General features: G+C 41.3%; 1 protein-coding gene and 1 pseudogene across 2 annotated transcripts; both read right to left on the reverse strand.

Moving 5' to 3' along the window:
• Positions 1–28: 28 nt before the first annotated feature.
• IDH3A (isocitrate dehydrogenase (NAD(+)) 3 catalytic subunit alpha) lies at positions 29–18,548 on the reverse strand. The gene is made up of 11 exons (XM_082452684.1): positions 18,434–18,548; positions 13,589–13,651; positions 11,390–11,473; positions 9,595–9,709; positions 7,078–7,265; positions 6,452–6,585; positions 5,480–5,582; positions 5,313–5,377; positions 4,238–4,322; positions 3,648–3,800; positions 29–1,591 (listed from the first exon to the last, which is right to left on the reverse strand). The coding sequence occupies exons 1-11, from the start codon at positions 18,458–18,460 to the stop codon at positions 1,508–1,510; spliced, it is 1,101 nt and encodes a 366-aa protein (XP_082308810.1). The 5' UTR covers positions 18,461–18,548; the 3' UTR covers positions 29–1,507.
• LOC309656349 lies at positions 7,557–9,588 on the reverse strand (annotated as a pseudogene). Its single transcript has one exon. The product of its transcript is annotated as an uncharacterized misc_RNA (transcript).
• Positions 18,549–18,574: the final 26 nt, after the last annotated feature.

An 18,574-nucleotide genomic window follows, 5' to 3' on the forward strand; every position in this document is an offset into this window, starting at 1 on the left:
AAATCGGTAGAGAAAGCATACACCTCAATTCGTTTGGGAATTCTTTATTAGTGTAAACCCAAGGATCACGGATAATTAGCACAATTCAATAAAACAGAAGCAGCAGTTTAAACAAAGTAAAATACATATAAGGTTGTAAGTCTGGTTACCAGCCTAAAAAAGGACCCAGACAGGGGTATTTGTTGTTGTTAAGAAATCCCCTTGTGACCAGGGTACACAATGCAAAGCCACAGGTTTGCAATGTTACACAAGGGCCAAGAAGGACATGAGTTGCCTCTGTCTGGTGTGGGACCAAAGGGTTCATGAAAATAGTGACTTAGTGTCTGAAGATTAAAGAAAAGTCATGCTACGGATGGGGAATGGAGGAGGGATGGGGACGTGCCTGAAGGTCAAAAGCTAAGGCAAGCCCCAGGGTGGCACGATTTTGTGACTCATCTCAGGCTGAGTCTGCAACTCATCTTTTATTGGTGCTGCTGAGGCACAGGGTGGTAATTTGGTGTTTTGGGGAAGGGGTAGCCACTGAAATATAAAGTTAATAGCCAGCACCCCAGGGTCCTCAACTGCAGTCAAATTTTATATGGTCAGGCCTTTTAGCAGTATCAGTGGGAGTGTGGTCCACTTCCAGACAGAGACAGACATGCTGGGGAAGAGTGATCGCACACAATGGTCGGCTCCCATGTCTGACTCAGGGTCTGCACAGGGGATCAAGGGCTGCGTTACACACGATGCTTGATGTATGTCCAATGAAAAGGAAGGACCACTCCTTCATTAAAAGCTCTCGCCAGGAATAGTCAATCATGTCAAGATAAAAACAATTGAACACACAATGCATTTGTGTCTTTGTACCCGATATATTACCCATATCTTATTAACAAAAACTACATCTCTCATTATATATTTCTCGGATCTGAAGTCTTTATTCATACTCAGTAATTCATGTAAAGCACAAATCGGTCTTTACTTTCCATATCACTACGAAATATACCATATTCACTGTTTTTGATGTAAACTTTCCCAGGAAATTTCTCTTGTGCCCGTTTAGTTTTATAAGAATATTATCTTGTGCTAATACATCAACATTCTATTTTATTTCCATTATATTTTTCATAAACCTAGGAAATCATTGTTTTTCTTGAAAAAGTTGTATGTTTTCTCGTATTAATTCTGTATCATGATATTTACAGTTAAAGAAAAACTGTTGTAACTGAAGCGTAAAATGGTTAACAATGGCAAATGATATGGTCTACTTAGAGTTTTCAAAAAATGTGTACCAGATAGACATTTAATAAATAAAACAAGCACTTGAATAAAGTCCTTTGAAAGCAGGCCCAGGGACATCACCTGCATCCTCTGCACAGATTTTGTTAAGAAAAGGCCAGGTCTAAAAATGTACTCTGTCAAGAAACAAGCAACAAATGCATAAATGCATACATAATGGGAGGTATTCTAATACAGGCTGACATGGAGTCCGTTAGGAGTGACTGAGGCAAAACCATTTGTAGAAGCCTTAATCTAAATCTTTTACTCGGCGACAGATTTCTTCCGTGAAGTCTGAGCATTTTGCATTGCCTCCCAAATCTTTTGTTAAGCTCTGAGAAAAGGAAAAAGCAAAGATAAAAAATGTATCCACACATTAAACCAAAGCAAGGATGTTTTTATTTAAAGCTCTCGGTGAGATACCAGCTGAGTGAGTTACCTGACTACGCTTTCATTTAGTTCCTCATTTCAAAGTGAGACCCGCTCCACCACCATCCACCTACCCCAGGAGGACCTGGAAAAGCTAATTCGATAGTGTACACAGAAACACTCTGGAAGAACAAGATGCTCTCACTACAAAGGGAAGCAGGCAGGCTTTCCAAAAATTTTCCCTTTGTCCATACAACAGACCCTAAGGAAGCATTTGATTACGGACACTTAAATGACAGCAAATCTAAACAAGAGGTTGCATAAATTCCTTGGGGATTTTTAAATTTTTTTTTTTCTTTAAAGACACATTTTGACCTATTTTTTGGAGGCTAAGAAACAAATACTAAGGAAATATTTAAATCACTTAACTCTTAAATTCCCTTCTTTAAGAAAGAAATCCTCCCATATTCTCTGTTTTCTACCAGCTTATGCTCTCTTTACTCCCAAACGGAACTCAGTATATTTAATTCTCTTGTCCCATCTCATCCTAAACAATTTAAAGGGCCTACTGTGTAATTTAGGCATCTCTCTGCTGGGCTCTATGAGTAGCTTCTCAAATACAGCGTCAGAATAAAAAATATATATAATCACATGCCCTTCAATATGACTATATCAGTCATATTGTTAAAAACAAGCTTGGGTTTCTTATATTTTGGCCATAAGAATTTCAAATTATAGAATTTTTTAAAAAGAAGAAGCAAACCTTGAAGACATTATGCTAAGTGAAATAAGCTGGTCACAATGTTACGAATAGTATATGATTCCACTTACATGAGGCACCTAGAGTAGTCAAATTCATAGAGACAGAAAGTAGATGGTGGTTGCCAGGGGCTGGGGGAATGGCAGAAAACAGGTAAATTATTGTTTAATTGGGACGGTTTCAGTTTAGGAAAATGAAGTCTGGAGATGGATGGTGGTGAAGGTCGCACAACAATATGAAAAGTTTTAATATTTAATACCAATAGACTGTGTGCCTCAAAAATTATTAAAATGGTCGATTTCATACTATGTATATTTTATCCTTTTTTAAAATGTTAGTTTTTTAAAAAAAGGAAGAGACCTCAGACTAGGGATTAGTCTTTCAGGCCCAGCCTTGTAAAGCCATGACCTCCTCTGTTCTCCTCCCACTTTCAGAATAATTGGTCACAACCCTCCTATGAGTCACAACTGCTTATGGAAACAGTGAAGCTTGTTGGGTAAGAGCCAGACTGGGTGTGAACCCCAACTTTGCCAGTTAGGAGCTGTGAGACCTTGGACAAACTTACTTAATCTCTCTGTGCCTCAGTTTCCTCATCTATAAAATGGGCTTAATTACAGTATCTATGTCACATAGGAGTAGAGATTTGCTGAGATATATATAATGAATATAAAATCACGAAAGTATTCAATTAATATCAGCCATTATTACTTCTATAAAACCTCTACATTACTTTTATATCACAGATGCACATAGTATAATATATAGCTCCACTGTATTATAGACACATCTGCATCTTTACTACTGCTAGATTCCAAGCTCCTTGAGGCCTGAGACCATACCTTATTCCTCATTTTATTATATTCTCCATACCTTATAATGTATGCAATAGATGTTTGCTGGGAAGAGGAAAAAGCTGCCAAGAAAAATTAATGGACTTGGCCAAGATCTCACAGGTAACAACAGGGTAACTGGGCCTGCACTGCTCTGACGCCCACACCACTGCTCTTTCCATTGCACCCTGGTGCCCCTACCACAGTGCTTCTCGGCCCTTCCCTGATGAAATACGTTAATCCTCTCTTCAGAAAATGCACACACGTGTGCAGACCCCCCGAGTTCACTCAGGGAGCCCACATTAAGAATGCCTGTTCGACATCCAATCCTTTGGCCCTCTTGAGAAGAACCATCATCGGTCCTTCACACACATAAAACCCAAGGAGGAAATGCATTTTACCCAGCAGAAGTGTGGCAAGATTACCAATACCTTCCCATCCTTAATTGTAGCAAAGCATGCCGTCTCAATCTTTGCAGCGTGGTCGAAAAGCCCCATGTGGCGCAGCATCATCACAGCACTGAGCAGGAGGGCCGTGGGGTTGGCCATGTCCTTGCCCGCGATGTCTGGGGCGGTCCCGTGAACCTGCCCAGGTAGCGGGGGAAAGGGTGCAGTCAGGAGGGAGACAGGAGCAAAATAGCCCTCTTCCAGGGAAGCTGGGCTCTTAATCAGCTTTCTCACTGATGAAAAATAGCTACCAAATAGCTGCTCAGACACATGTCTTAGAAATAAAACCTCAGAAAAATAAAGAGCTAAAGTAATTCTTTTTTAAGTGCAAAAATATGGACTAACAATCTTATCCAGTCCAACTTCCAGTAAAATATTTTAACTGAGGAAGGATACATAATAAATAATAAGGATAAAAAAGAAATAAGAGGGAAACAAATGAATAAACTAAGCTTCATTTTCTTCTGACAATTGGAAAAACTCAAGAGTTAAAATATATTTATGCAGATAAGCCCTCCTGGGTTCTCATGTCATTCTGACTTGAATTCTGCTTCAGGTGTCACCAGGGTCCTTACCGACTCGAAGATTGCAACTCCATTGGCTCCAATGTTGCCACTTGGTGTCACACCAAGACCTCCAATCAGTCCTGCACACAGGTCACTGGGGGCAGAAAAGCATTTCAAAGGATATTTTGAAAAATAAAACGTCTCACCTAGCACCCAGACTTTCATCTTTAAATACCATTCTCCACTAAAAGGAACCTGGGCTCCTTAGAGAAATGGCTGATTCCAGGACTACAGTTAGGAAAATATAGGATGAGCCTGAAGCACCTTATTGTGCCAGAAAGCAAATGATGGGCTGTGTCAAAAGGACACAGAGACAGTTCGAAGGGACTCCCACTGGCCAAGTCTGCACAACATATGCATCAATATAAAAGATGATAGTGATGGATATAACCACTAAATAAAATAGAAACCAGGAGTCCAAATTGATATAGGTAAATAAGTAAACAAATAAATAAAAGAGAAGGAAAAGCTTATCCTTACAGTAGAATGCCAACTAATACATGTAGAAGGAATGATGGACTTACAAAAGCACCATTTAACCACCATCATGTGTCCGTGTGTAGAGACAAAAAGAGAAAAAAGAAGAAGGAGGAGGAGGATGAAGGGAGGGAAAAGGAGAGAAGAAGAGAGAGAGAGGGAGTAATAAAGTAAGTCTGGTAAAATGTTAACATTTGGTGAATGTGGGTGCTGAGTACACAGGAATTCTTTGTACCATTCTTGCAACTTTTCTGTAAGTCTGAAATTATGCCAAAATTTACAAAAAATTTATAAAAATGAACACGCACCTACCTAGCTACACATGATAAAACACTGAAATCAATCAATCAACCAACCAATAAAATATCTGTAAAATGGGAAGAGGGAACTAATGGTCAGGGAGCAAGAGCCCAGAGCTGATTTGGCAAATGAATGAATAACCCATCCAGCATATCACCATTGATATCACCACTTGAATTGTCAGAATTCAACTCGTGGCTTGTAACAAATGCTGTATTTTATAGTATTTGATTAAAATTTGTAAGCCACAATTTATTTTATGACATTTATAAATAAACTGTAGGCTAAAAGGTATAGCCAGACTCACCTAAGGATGTCTCCATACAAATTTGGCATAACAAGGACATCAAACTGGGACGGATCCTGGACCATCTACAAAAAATGCATTTGTGCGTTTAGCAATCAAAAACTGTGCACCACATGGACACACTATATACCACAAAAAGTAGCAGGTAAGTGTGAATATATACTTACATTCAAACATACTGTGTCAAGGTACATCTCATTAAATTTAATATCTTTATAGTTTTCTGCAACTTCCCTGCATTTTTGCAGAAAAAGCCCATCTGACATTCGCCTGTATTTAATCAAATAAAAATTGCTGAAAGCAAGGACTTGCAGAGAGAAAAAGATCAAATCAGAGAAGTAAAGTAAGTTCAAGAAATTTAAGTTCCAGATATCTGATTTCAATTACAGTAAAATTATTTTTTTTGGCAATCAGTAAAATGCAAATTTAAATGTTTTAGGATACTTCTGGAAACACAAAAGGGTAAAAAATGTAATATAGTTTGATCATAAGAGACTATATTTTTATAGTGTTATCCAGCAAGAATTATGAAATATCTATTAATAAGAAAACATTAAAATTGCCTTAAAAGGTTAACTTATTCAATTATTTAAATGGTTTTACTATTTTACATGCTCAACACTTTTCTTAGGTTAGGAAACCTGCTTCCTAATACACTGAGTTAGCCTTTAATACACTAGGGCTGAGAAGAATTCAAACTGCTAGAATAATACATCAGATAGTATTAGCACTATGAGCAATATTTTAAGCCCCTGAGCAGATGGCCATCTCAGAAACATTCCTGCTATTCCCTCCTAACACAGAAACGACTGCCCTTTTACAGACGTGGCCTTAGCTAACTGCCCACTGCACCTGGGGATCCAGACTCTCCAGCTTCCTTCCCCGATGGTTCTCAGGCCCTCCTTAAACTTCCAGGACCTGAATTCTTGCTCCCTCCAAACCTGCTCCAGTCATCCACTCAGTGAAGCACATTAAATAGGATATTCTGACACAAGAGAAATACCTGACCCTCTGACTGGCTACAAGGCCATTTTCCAGAGCTATCAGGAGTCAATGAGCAAGCTGGAGAGAGGAAAGGAAAGCCCTGTCACTGCCCCTCGCCCACAAAGCCGGAGGGGGCGCCGCCCACAGGGACTCACATGATGTTGGCTTTGTGCACGGCCGTGACGTTGCTCCGGAGATTGTTCCGCGCATACTCAAAGGCAAACTCCGCGATGCGCTTGCTCGCCCCCTCAGTAATGAGCTTGATACTCTGCACAACTCCATCCACAATCTGAAACAGAGGAAGTCCTGCCTCGCTGAAAGGGTATGGCAACAACCCGGTCCTGGACTGCCAGCAGTGTGCAGACAACACCATCCGTGGCAGGCTCGCATGGTACCAGCTGCCAAGGCAAGCATCATGCATACGGTATGTCAGTGAGGTTAATCACGTTCACTCCAGTCCTAGGAGCCAGGTATTATAAGCCTCACCGCACAGATGAGGAAAACCAAGGTGCAGAGATGGTTACGTATGAAGTTGAGGATTCAAAATTCACACAGAGGACAAGTTCCCAAGCCCACACCCTGAAGCACCACACCCCCTCGCCCAGGCATCCACTTGAGTACTGTCAGCCAGAGACCCAGGACAAGACAAACACCCACAACTCCTCACAGAATGCGAGAGAACTGTCTTTGGGAAATATTTTCAACTGGGAATTTGAACAAAGGTCCCAAGTGCACAGAAAGCAACCCAGCTAAGAATGAAAAAGTATCCAAATGAACATACCACATGCTCAATTCCACTGTATTCTCCTTCCGTGTTCTCTCGAATGGTGACAATATTTACATCACTGTAAGGGGTTTTATAGCCTTCGATTGAGACACATGGTCGGACATTTGCATAAAGGTCAAATGTTTTACGCAGCAATAAATTCATGGATGGGTGACCCGCGGCTATTGGGGTTTTTAAAGGGCCTGTAATAAAGAAGAATACCCAGATGACAAGAGGATACAGTCTGGTCTTTTCTTTTCCTTTATAAACACAAGTACATAGTGTTGACACTTGTCCCTCAGCATGGGGGTTTGGGGGGAGGGATTGATCCAGGACCCAGCAGATACCAAAATCCATGGATGTTCAAGCCCCTTATTATAAAATGACATAGTATTTGCATATAGCCTACACACATCCTCCTGTAAACTAAATAATCTCTAGACTACTTATGATACCTAATATAATGTAAACACTATGTAAATAGTTGCCGGTGAAAAAATTCAAGTTTTGCTTTTTGGAACTTTGTGGATTTTTTTTTTTTTTTTTTTCTGGTAACACCAGTTTTATTCGTTGGGGTGGCAACTATAGCCTGGCTGGGGGCAGAGCCAGTCCTCACAGGTTGTTGAGCTCCAGCAGGCTCTGGTCGAGGGTCTGGTGCATCTCCACATTCTCCTCCTTGGCACTGGCCAAGGTCTCTTCCAGGTCGTCAATGGTTTTCTCCAACTTTGCCACCGACCTTTTGGCAGACTCTGCTCAGGTCTCAGCCTCCTTTAGCTTCTCCTCCAGCAGTTTGATCTCCTCTTCATATCTATCTTCTTTGGTGGAATACTCCTCCCCTGAGGCCATCAGGGACTTGAGGGCCTGGTCCGTGGTTCCAAGATCCTCCTCCCGGCTCTCAGCCACCTCAGCTGTCTCTTCTCAGGGCTCCAGCTCTCCTTCCAGGATCACTAGCTTCCTGGCCACCTCCTCATACTTGCGGTCTGAATCCTCAGCAATGTGCTTGGCCTCCTTCAGCTGCATCTCCATCTTTTCCTCATCCTTCATAGCTCGGTTTTCCATGACCTTCATCCCTCTCTCACTCTCATCAGCTGCCTTGTCAGCCTCCTCCAGCTTTTGCTGGGCTGTAGCCAGGTGCCCCTGCACCTGGTCCACCTCCTCCTCTACCAGCTGAGTGCAGCAGTTCAGGGAGGCCACATCTGCCCTGGCATCGGTGGCTCTCTTAGCCTGCTCCAGTTTCTCCTGGGCATCCTTCACTGATTGAGCATACTCTTCCACCTCGCCCTCCGTCCCTTTCAGCTTCTTCTGGAGGGCCTGCTGCTCCTCCTCCAGCCGCTTGCTGCGGTCTTCAGCTTGCTTCTTGTCGGCCTTGGCCTGCTCAGTGCCGTCGACGGCATTCTCCTTGTCCAGCTTTAGCATCTGCAACTTCTCGATGGCATCCATGGTTGCGGTGGGAGACCAGCTGGCCGGGGGGCAGTGCAGACCGGGCTAACTGGGCTGGCTGCGTGGACTGGTCGCACCGGTGGTGGGCGAGAGGACCAGCCGGGACTGGGATGTCCCAGCCCAGAATTTGTTTTTTTAATCTTTTCCATACATGATTGTGAATCCACGGATGCACATGTGGATATGGAGAGCCAACTGTATTTGAAATACCAATTTTTATTTTTTCCAGTATTCCATCAGAGATGTATTTAGGATCCTTTCTTTGGACATGAAGTAGCTTTGTGACACATCTAACATGCACACTTCATGAATCAAGGGACACTTTTACAACAGAGCAAGCGTCATTCAAAAGGGCAGACAGGTACTCTGTTTCTGAGTCTGATGTTCTCTTCATCGTAAGTGAGTCCATCCGTGGCTGGTCACTCTCAGGCAACATTCAGCGCCTACTCCCTGTGTCACCTACAGTCCCACCTGGGCTACCTTGTAAAATATGTTCTGCCTCTAACTTTACCCTCTCCCTCAGATTCAGATGAAGGAAGAAATTTCCTCAATGAAGCTTTCTGGAATATCAACTGCATTGAGCATCTACTGACTGAGGACCAAGCACGGTATCAGGTCCTTGACATTAGCTAATCCTATGACACAACCTCCCTATGAGGTATCAACTCTATTGCTGTCATTTTTTTTTTTTTTTTTTTTGGCTGCACTGTGCCGGTCTTCGGGATCTTAGTTCCCTGATCAGGGATCGAGTCTGGGCCCTAGGCAGTGAAAGCACTGAGTCCTAACCACCGGACTGCCAGGGAATTCCCTATTGCTGTCATTTAAAGGTAAAGGGGAAAAAAAAGAGTAATAAATTTGCCCAAGCCTCCCAGCCAGTAAGCAGCAGGGATGAGATTCATAGTGGATCTGTCTGGATTTAAAGCCTATGCTGAATTCCAATCTGTCACATGCTAATATTTTGAATCATGACCTTAAGCATGTATGAATTAAAATAAAAATGTAAAAATTATACAAAAGATAAATCTAGGTAAAGATAAATGTAACACCTGTAGCAGAAATCAATAACAAGCATCATATTCACTTCAGTGCTACCTTTCAAGCCCATCTTGTTCTTATCCATGGACTCTTTGGCTTCTGGAGGGATCATCCACTTTCCTCCCGGTCCTTGAATGGCGGTGACATTCCGCTCCTCCCACTGAATAGGTGCCTAGATGCCACACCACAGAGCACAATGAACTGGAAAGACCTACATGTGACTGACATTCACACTACAGTTATAAACAAACTTCCTCACTTTGGATGCAACTGGTGAAAACACATACAATAAAGGCCCGGAAAGTTCCTGGCATGCAAGAAGAGATGTCATTCTCTAGCATGTCCAGATGGATTCTCCACATTACCCTTGTCCAGTCATCACTCCTAGCTGCCACCTGCCTACTTCTTTTTTTCACAATCACTGTTAACGTGGCTATAATTATAATATCATAAGGAGCAGAGAAATATGATACACAGAAATATCACACAGTACTGATACATGGATGAATCTTGAAAATATTATGCTAAGAAAAGAGCCAATCACAAAAACCATGTAATTTTTTCTTTAAGTTTTGAATTTTATTTTATTTATTTTTTATACAGCAGGTTCTTATTAGTTATCTATTTTATACATATTAGTATATATATGTCAATCCCAATCTCCCAATTCATCACACAAAAACCATGTAATTTTAAGACTATTTATATGAAATGTCCAGAACAGGCAAATCTACAGAGAGAGAAAGTAGATTAGTGGTCGCCTAGGGCTGGAGATGGGAGGGGGTAGGGTGGGAGAGAGAAAGGTGATGGGGAGTGACTGCTGATGAGTATGGGGTTTCTTTCTGGGTGACGAAAATGTTCTAAAATTAGACTATGGTGATGGTTGCACAACTCCATGAATGAAATGTACACTTTACATGATGAACTGAACAATATATGAATTAAATCTCAATAAAGCTGTTAAGAAAAAAAAAGACATATTATATAACCTATGAAAGAAGTTTTAAGGAATAAACCAGCGTTATCCTTTCTTTTCACCCACACCCTTCAATGTGTACACACACATCTGACAGCCAACTGGGCACGCACTAGGAATAGGAACACAGAGCAAGACTTGTGCTCCTTGTTCACAAGGAGCTTACAGCTGACAGCGATCATATTTCAGTTCCCTTGGGGAATGCTATTGTATAAGCATCATTTCCTCTGTAGGAGTTTTAATTAAAAACTCATATAGAAAAACAATGTATGTTTAGTATAAATAAATTGAATTCCTTGACTTATAGCTATTGGTATCATAACAACCCTGATTTAATCTTACACATTATTTCGCCTAGCAGCTATAAATAGCAAGAATAAAGCATCAGGTCAAACAAAGTCCAAGTTTCCTAAATTCTGTAGATTTTTAAGTATCTACCTGCATTGAAAATAATACCTCATACTTGATACTTCCACACCAGGAAAAAAAAAAAAAAAAAAAAGAATCTTTCAAAATGCCCTATATAGTTTTTTGAAATATCAATTCTATTCTCTTTTTTTGGCAGGAAGGAAAAATGAGATAGATAGGTGACTTGGCGGGGCTTAAAGACTTTAAACCCAGGCAGTGTTCAAAAGTCCACAAAAATGACAGTACTACTTGGATTACTTTATATATAACTGATGCCAATACAGTAGCTTAAACTATTGACAATTACGGCAGCAAACAACACTCTTTCACTCAGAATCTGTGAAATTTAACAGACCTCACCAACTTCATACAAACGTGAACAATTCATCCTAAGAGTTCACGGTCTCCAACTGGCTAAGAAAACTTTTCTACAAATTATTAGCAAAAGTATTTTTTAAGCTCACTTACTTTGGCAGCATCAAAAATCTTCATAACTGTGGCTGAAATTTCCGGGCCAATTCCATCTCCTGGAATTAAAGTTACCGTCTTAACCTGAATATAAGAAATCATCAAAGAAGACAGTCAGAATTGATTTTTGAAGGTTTAAAAAGGAACATCATTGACAAAGAAATCCAGTTTATGGGTTTTCTTAACTCATAAGAAATGCCTTTAAGAAAACAGACCTACCTTCCAACGGCTTATCAAAGTGGAGCCAAGAATCAAGAGACTCCACAACTCTACTCCCTAGCTGAGCCCAGAGGTTTTAAAAAGAACTTAAGTGATGCTCTCCAGATAAAACAAAAATAAACTACCAGGTAAACTTCCCAATTGCTGTTTCGTTTCAGACAAACTACAAAGAGACCAATTAATTCAAGTCTGTAAAACCAAGGAGAGCAAAACATTTCAACAATGTTCTCTCACTAAAATTTAGAGGGTTTCCCAGGAAGGCAAGCGCTTTCCTCTCCACTGGGAGCCTAGAAAGTTCGGTTTCTCATGCAACTCGTTCAGTCTTACAAAACACTCTCAGACACTTCCAGAGTACCGCTGAGGTCTGTTTTGGCACTCAGAAAATCAGACTTCACATCAAGACAGGGTCTCCATTTTCCTGATTTCCTTTATAAAATTGGCTCCTAATGACAAAAGTAATCCAAATAAGCTCAGCAGAGTTTATTTGGAACCAACAAGAATAGGGTATGTGATCATACCTGCAGTGTCTGAATTACACTTAGAATGACAAGTGTATTTATAATGTAACATCAACGATTTAGTTCAAAGGCTTCAAACAAAATACAGCCAGCATTTCAAACACAGAAAAAAATGTGTAAAGGGAAATGATGAGAGGATTTAAATGAGGATTACCATTTGGAAACTATATATGTCATTATTTGGGTATTTCCCCTACCTAGAAGTTTGGTTCAGACAACGGTCCCTGGCCTTTTTCAGTGCCAGTTGCCTGGGCTCCTTTTTTAAAAAATCACTGATTTACATTTCCCTGGTCTTCTACCTTCCAGTGATGCTCCCAAAGCAGGTGGACTAATTATTTCTGAATTTTTCTGTACAACTGAAGAAATCTTTTTTAAAAATTAGTTTCTCTTATTTCTTTCAAATATAACCCCCTCCCCACCAGGTCAATATATATTTTTTAATGGACAGCCTGAAAATTAAATAATAGCAGAGAGCAATGATCATCTCATTAGCTTTCAGAATGCGTTTGAAATGCTAGCTTAACTATCCTTAAAGCGCAAGCCTCATTCTGCATCTTTTGCAGCAAAAGCAGAGCCAAAAGAACCCCTTTGGTTTCTTCTTCCTGTTCTCCCAACATGTAATAACAAACGTCATCAGGCCACCAGAAAAAACTACTTTACTTCCACAGTTCAGAAAGTAAATGAAAAAAGATATACTATGGTCTTATAAATCCCTCACAGGGTAAGATGTTATACGGGAGTATAGGAATTATGAAATCCAAATCAGATTCTGTAAGAAGGAGGTAAAATAAAAACATACAGGAAGTCACTGACCCACAGTCTTAGAATGCTCTAAAAATGTGGTATCAGCTTTTAAAGCACAGAACTCTAACGCTGGGAATTCTAAAAGCAGCAGATTTAATGAGAAATAGATGATCCGCTAACACAAGAGTCTATGAAGACTACGTAAGCAAAGTATTGATACATATAAGCCTACAGGGCTTATAGATGTTTGAGGCATTCCTAATTGGCGATCAATCTACTGTTTTCAGGGAAGCTCACAAAATAAAAATGCAAAGCAGGTTTTGAAGCTTCTCAACAATTTTGTCTCAACTTGTACTAGTTTGGAAAAAAACTGTCTTATCCAAATGAGATTGTGAAATAAAGTAACAGGCTCAAGGGTAGTAGCTACCTTTAGATAGTATCTGTTTTTTTATATTCTATTTTATAACTATTTTTAACAAGCCTCCTTCAAGATATGAATGTGATAGGCTTACAGCACCAGCTATAATACAATTTTTTTTTTAATGTGCAAGTGACCTAATAGATGTATGCATGTTCACCAATAATTTAAATGTACAGTATAAGTATGGCCAATTTTCCTAATTTCAAATAAGTGAAGATTAAATGCTATATAATGTGTCTAAGCATCTTTCTTGAGAAACTTCTAAAAGGAAAAAATAAAAGACGTAATTATACTCACACCACCAGCAAAACCTCTGGTCACCTGTTTTTGGTTGTGGAATGCCCCCAGCAGCCGAGAGACCTACATTTAATATCAACAAAGAAATGTTACATACAGAATTAAACCACATATAGTTAAAAGGTAGAGATGGAACCATCTCTGACAGCTGATAATGCTGCAACTTTGCAGATATATTCAGGAATTTCCGAGGATTATTTTTCTCACGTATTAGCTCAATGGAGCAAGCTCTTTCGGATTTGAAAACTGAAATATTCAGTTTACCTTTGCTTTGAGAATGTAAGTACGATTTATGTACTTTTAAAGTCAATTTTATGAAAAGTTGTCAAAAGATGTTGAAGCTAGGATGAAACTCTACTTTTTTAGCTCAAACACTGGATTTTTCTCAGATGATCTGGATGGTTTAATGTCAACATTCTTGACCACTGGGTCAGTTTGGGGGTAACACACACTCTAAGAAAACTATCACTAATTTTAAGAGCCAGCAGGGTCCTTATTAATCCCAGAGCCCAACTCACTCATTATACAGTGGAGACAGTGGGTCCAAAGAGTAGGGATTTGCCTAAGGTCACAGAGTGACCACAAAGAGACCACAATCTGGGTCTCCCGACTCTTAGTTCAGGGCTTCTCCAATTATACATTATGCCTATTCTTCTCCCATGAATATTAAGAAATTACACTTTATAATAAAAATCTAACAAAGTTTATTTAATACTATTTTGACACCTGTGTCATACAGAATGAAGATTTTAAATAAATTATCTACTTCTTCTGATAATATAAGTGACATGGTCATTATTGTTAATCGCTGGGACAGGGGAAAGATACAAAAAAAGAAAAGAAATGTGACCTACTAATCCCACTACCCCAAGATGTTACCACCGGTACATTTTTTTTCCACTTAACACTATGACACACCAGAAATATAAATTTTGAAAGGTTATTTTGAACTTTAATAATTCAGTCCTTGAAAACTGGTACAAAGTCATATTACATTATAATAAACAATATAATCAAAGAAATTGGGTACATAAACCAAAGGTATTAAAATTCATTAAAAGTTTTAGTGACTTCCCTGGTGGTGCAGTGGATAAGAATCCACCTGCCAATGCAGGGGACACCGGTTCGATACCTGGTCCGGAAAGATCCCACATGCTGCGGAGCAACTAAGCCCGTGCGCCACAACTACTGAGCCTGCGCTCTAGAGCCTGCGTGCCACAACTACTGAAGCCCGCACGCCTAGAGCCCGTGCTCCGCAACAAGAGAAGCCCACCGTAATGAGAAGCCCGCGCACCGCAACTAAGAGTAGCCCCCGCTCACTGCAACTAGAGAAAGCCCGCACGCAGCAATGAAGACCCAACACCACCAAAAATAAATAAAATTATTTAATAAATAAATAATAATTCATTAAAAGTTTTAAATGTTAACTTTTTTTCATGCTAGATACATGAGCAAAGATACATTTGCTATATCCTTAGTCTTCATTTTGGGGGACAGTTCTTGTAAGTCCTGAACCTTCGCTGTAATGTCAGCATCCACTAAAGAGACACCAACCAACAGCCAAGGAGCTGTGAACGAATTGTATCCTCTAACCTGGCATCTACAGTCATCTCTCTGGACCGACAATAAAAGACAGGGTGAGACCCAAAAGAATATGCTATGCCAAAACCACTGGCCAAAAACTTAATCCTAGGACATGATTCATCCACCAGCAAATGGGCTATTGGAAGGGAGACCATTTAACGGCTACGTTATAAAATTTGCATGAGTCCTTCTCCCCACACCCCAGAAAGAGAGAAAAAACATTCACTCAAAACAAGCCCATGTCAGGACTTCCTTGGTGGTCCAGTGAGTAAGACTCCACGCTCCCAATGCAGGGGGCCTGGGTTCGATCCCTGGTCAGGAACTAGATCCCGCATGCTGCAACTAAGAGTCTGCATGCCACAACTAAGAAGTCCGCGTGCCCCAACGAAGATCCCGCATGCTGCAATTAAGACCTGGTGCAACCAAACTAAATTAATTAATTAAAAAAAACAAACAGGCCCATGTCGAGATTGGGACTGACATATATACACTACTATATATAAAATAGATAACTAATAAGAACCTGCTGTATAGCACAGGGAACCCTACTCAGTACTCTGTAATGGCCTACATGGGAAAAGAATCTAAAAAAAAAAAGGGGGGGCTATATGTATATGTATAACTGATTCACTTTGCTGTACACCTGAAACTAACACAACACTGTAAATCAACTACATTCCAATAAAAATTAAAAAAAAAAAAAACAGCCCATGTCTTTGTGATAAAAGACGCAACCAAAATAACTGATTTAAAATGTAAATCCATGAGGCAAAGATTTTCATGTTTTGTTCACTGTTCTATCTCCAGTACCTAGAACAGTGCCTAGCTCACAGTAGGTGCTCAGAATACTTTTGGAAAAACTGAGGCCAGCCTCAAGCATCTCTCTATCTGATGAGTTCCCACTCCAGCAAATAGCTTTAATACTTGCAATGATTTTCTCTAACAACCAGTCTTCTTCATCTTTGTCATCTCTTCTTCGTGATCTTAGAATAAGGTAGTATTGCATCTAAGTCATTAGAATGACCCGGAACTTTTAAGACAAGATTTATTAAAGCACAGGCTGACTTCTACTTTATAGTATACTTGTACATATGTTACATCATTTTATTTTAATAAAACCTGGAGAGATTGTATTAGTAGCCCTTTTCAGATAAGGAGACTAAGGCCAGGCTCACAGAATATGGACTGAACTTCTGACTTCCTGGGCCATCTTCATCCATAGCACCTCATTTCCTTTTTTACCTTCATCCTCCAACTTAAAAACATATAAATACAGTGTAGAATGTATGGCAGGTACTCACTCAATAAAAGCTTCCTGATGGGGGAAGTGCCTCGTTATAATTATAGTATTTTAGAGACAGAAAGGTCTTTAGAAACTCACTATTTTTCTAAATAAAGCTTTTTTAGAAAAAAATAAATTTAAGCTGCAGATCTCTTTTTTTGAAATAAAACCTTAAATGGAACGCTAATAGAGGACTTGTTCTGATTGAAACTCACATCCAGCTCAGCTGTCTCATAATTCTGGGACATCAGCTTCCAAGGCACTGTCTACCCCAGTCCCTAAAGGGAGAAACTGGTCCACAGAGGTCAAATGACTGCCAAAGGTCACACAGGGAGTCCATTCCATGTCAGAGGAGAACCTCATCTTCTGACACTTTCTGAATTCCTACTATGTGGCTTTTTTCTTGTAGACCACGCTAAAGGCAAAACAAATTTACTAGCTGTTTTATTTAGTCCCTCATTCTGAAGCTTAATGTACCTACCAAAGATGATTGGATGTTAAGTGTAAGCTCAGTGATTAAAGGACTGACTTCTGTTTAGACAATGACACAGAAGTTGCTTTACCTTCAGGAGCCAATGTGAAATAAATTACCATTATACACAAATCCAGGTCTGAAGAGGGTAACAAAGCAGAACCCAGTTACTAAATAAAACCTAGCTACTGATGCCCAATTGTCTGCTTGAAGACTGTAAGATAAGTATATTGACAGCTAGGAAAGCTTCAGGTTTTTGTGTTCCTTCTGCATGTATTAGGTGCTCTCACATTATTTTTTTCAATCCTCAAACAACTCTGTGAAGCAAGTATAGATATTTTACAGATGGCTTATCAAGGCTCAGAGATGTTAAGTAATTTGCTCAGGGTCACGCAGCCAACCAATGGTACGGCCAATATTTAAACCTAAGACTCCTAAACTCCAGTGTAGACTGCTTTTCACTAAGTAACAGTGCATGTGGACCTCGCTTTAAACTTAAAACAAAGGAGAAATACAGTATCAAATTTTATAGAAAAAAATTAAATTGCTTATGGTAGGTTTCTAGGGGATCATTCTTTAAGAGCAACAGGAGAACTGAGGGCCCATTTTTCCCTCTGCCTATAATTCGTTGTGTGACCTTGGCCACAGAGTAGGCAGAATGGGACTTGGAACTGGGAATCCCGAGACATCTGGGTTCCTCTTCCAGTTCTGACACGGACTTTCTGTGTTATCTTGAGCAATTACGTTTTCAGGCACAGTTAGTTCCACTGAGGAACCAAAGAATTGCAGAAATGGTCAGAAACCCTATCCAGCTGCGGCAGGCATCCGAGCTGTCAAGGTGAGAACGCAGGATTCTCACCAATAAAAGGTGAAAGAAAGGCGATGCTGGTCTCCCTCTCCCAGTCTCCCAGTGTTCAGATAGCAATTCCAAGGTGCAAGGTACCCTGTGTCCTTTGAAGGGGAAATAGCTACACGATCAGACTGGGAAGAGCTCTAAGGGAGAAAAAGTCTGGCAGGAAAATGACTTCGGGATTCCCTCACCTGGGAGGTTACCCGGCCCGGGCCGGAGCAGACACCGGGGGGAGGCCTGGGCCGTGCTGGAGGGGACTCTCCGCGCGATCAGCAGGCTGCAGGGCCGCAGCCTCGGAAGCCGCCGGGATGGCGGAGCCGGGGCGGCGGCTCCGGTGACCTTCCCGGGCTCCGCGCGCGGCCTGGGCTTCGGCCGGCGCAGATGCCGGCGGTGGAACCGGGATGCTGCCCGGAGCAGGACCTGCGCCCCCCGCCTTGACCCTGATGCCGTCCCCGCCCCAGGCGCTACCTTCGGAGAGCGGGGCTGCCTACACACCGCACGCGGGCCACGGAGCGAGGCGCACAGGCGGCCAGGACAGGCTCCCTAACTGTCCCCAGCCGGCCGCGCGCCGCCGCCTCCCCGTCGGGGGCCGCGCGCCTGCCCCCGCCCAGCACGCTGCCCGCCCGCCAGTCACACGCCGGCCTGCCAGGCACTCACCTTGGATATCCACGCGGGCCCAGCCATCGTGTCCACTTCTCTCACCACAGCGACAGCGGCGGCAGTACTGCGCAGCCGCGCAGCCCGCGCCGGGAGCCCGCCCCTGGAAGCCCCGCCCCCTGGAAGCCCCGCCCCACGGAC

This window comes from Balaenoptera physalus (assembly GCF_965194825.1).
Source record: "Balaenoptera physalus genome assembly, chromosome: 2".
Classification (NCBI taxonomy): Eukaryota; Metazoa; Chordata; class Mammalia; order Artiodactyla; family Balaenopteridae; genus Balaenoptera; species Balaenoptera physalus.

What these genes read in the sequence shown, in the direction of transcription:
- IDH3A (XM_082452684.1), bottom strand. Translation starts at nt 18,460, where the DNA reads ATGGCTGGGCCCGCGTGGATATCCAAG. An exon ending in AGATTTTTGATGCTGCCAAA is followed by an intron (nt 9,710 to 11,389) that starts GTAAGTGAGCTT and finishes TGTGGCATCTAG; the next exon opens with GCACCTATTCAGTGGGAGGA. An exon ending in CTACAATTAAGGATGGGAAG is followed by an intron (nt 1,592 to 3,647) that starts GTATTGGTAATC and finishes TCCTTTTCTCAG; the next exon opens with AGCTTAACAAAAGATTTGGG.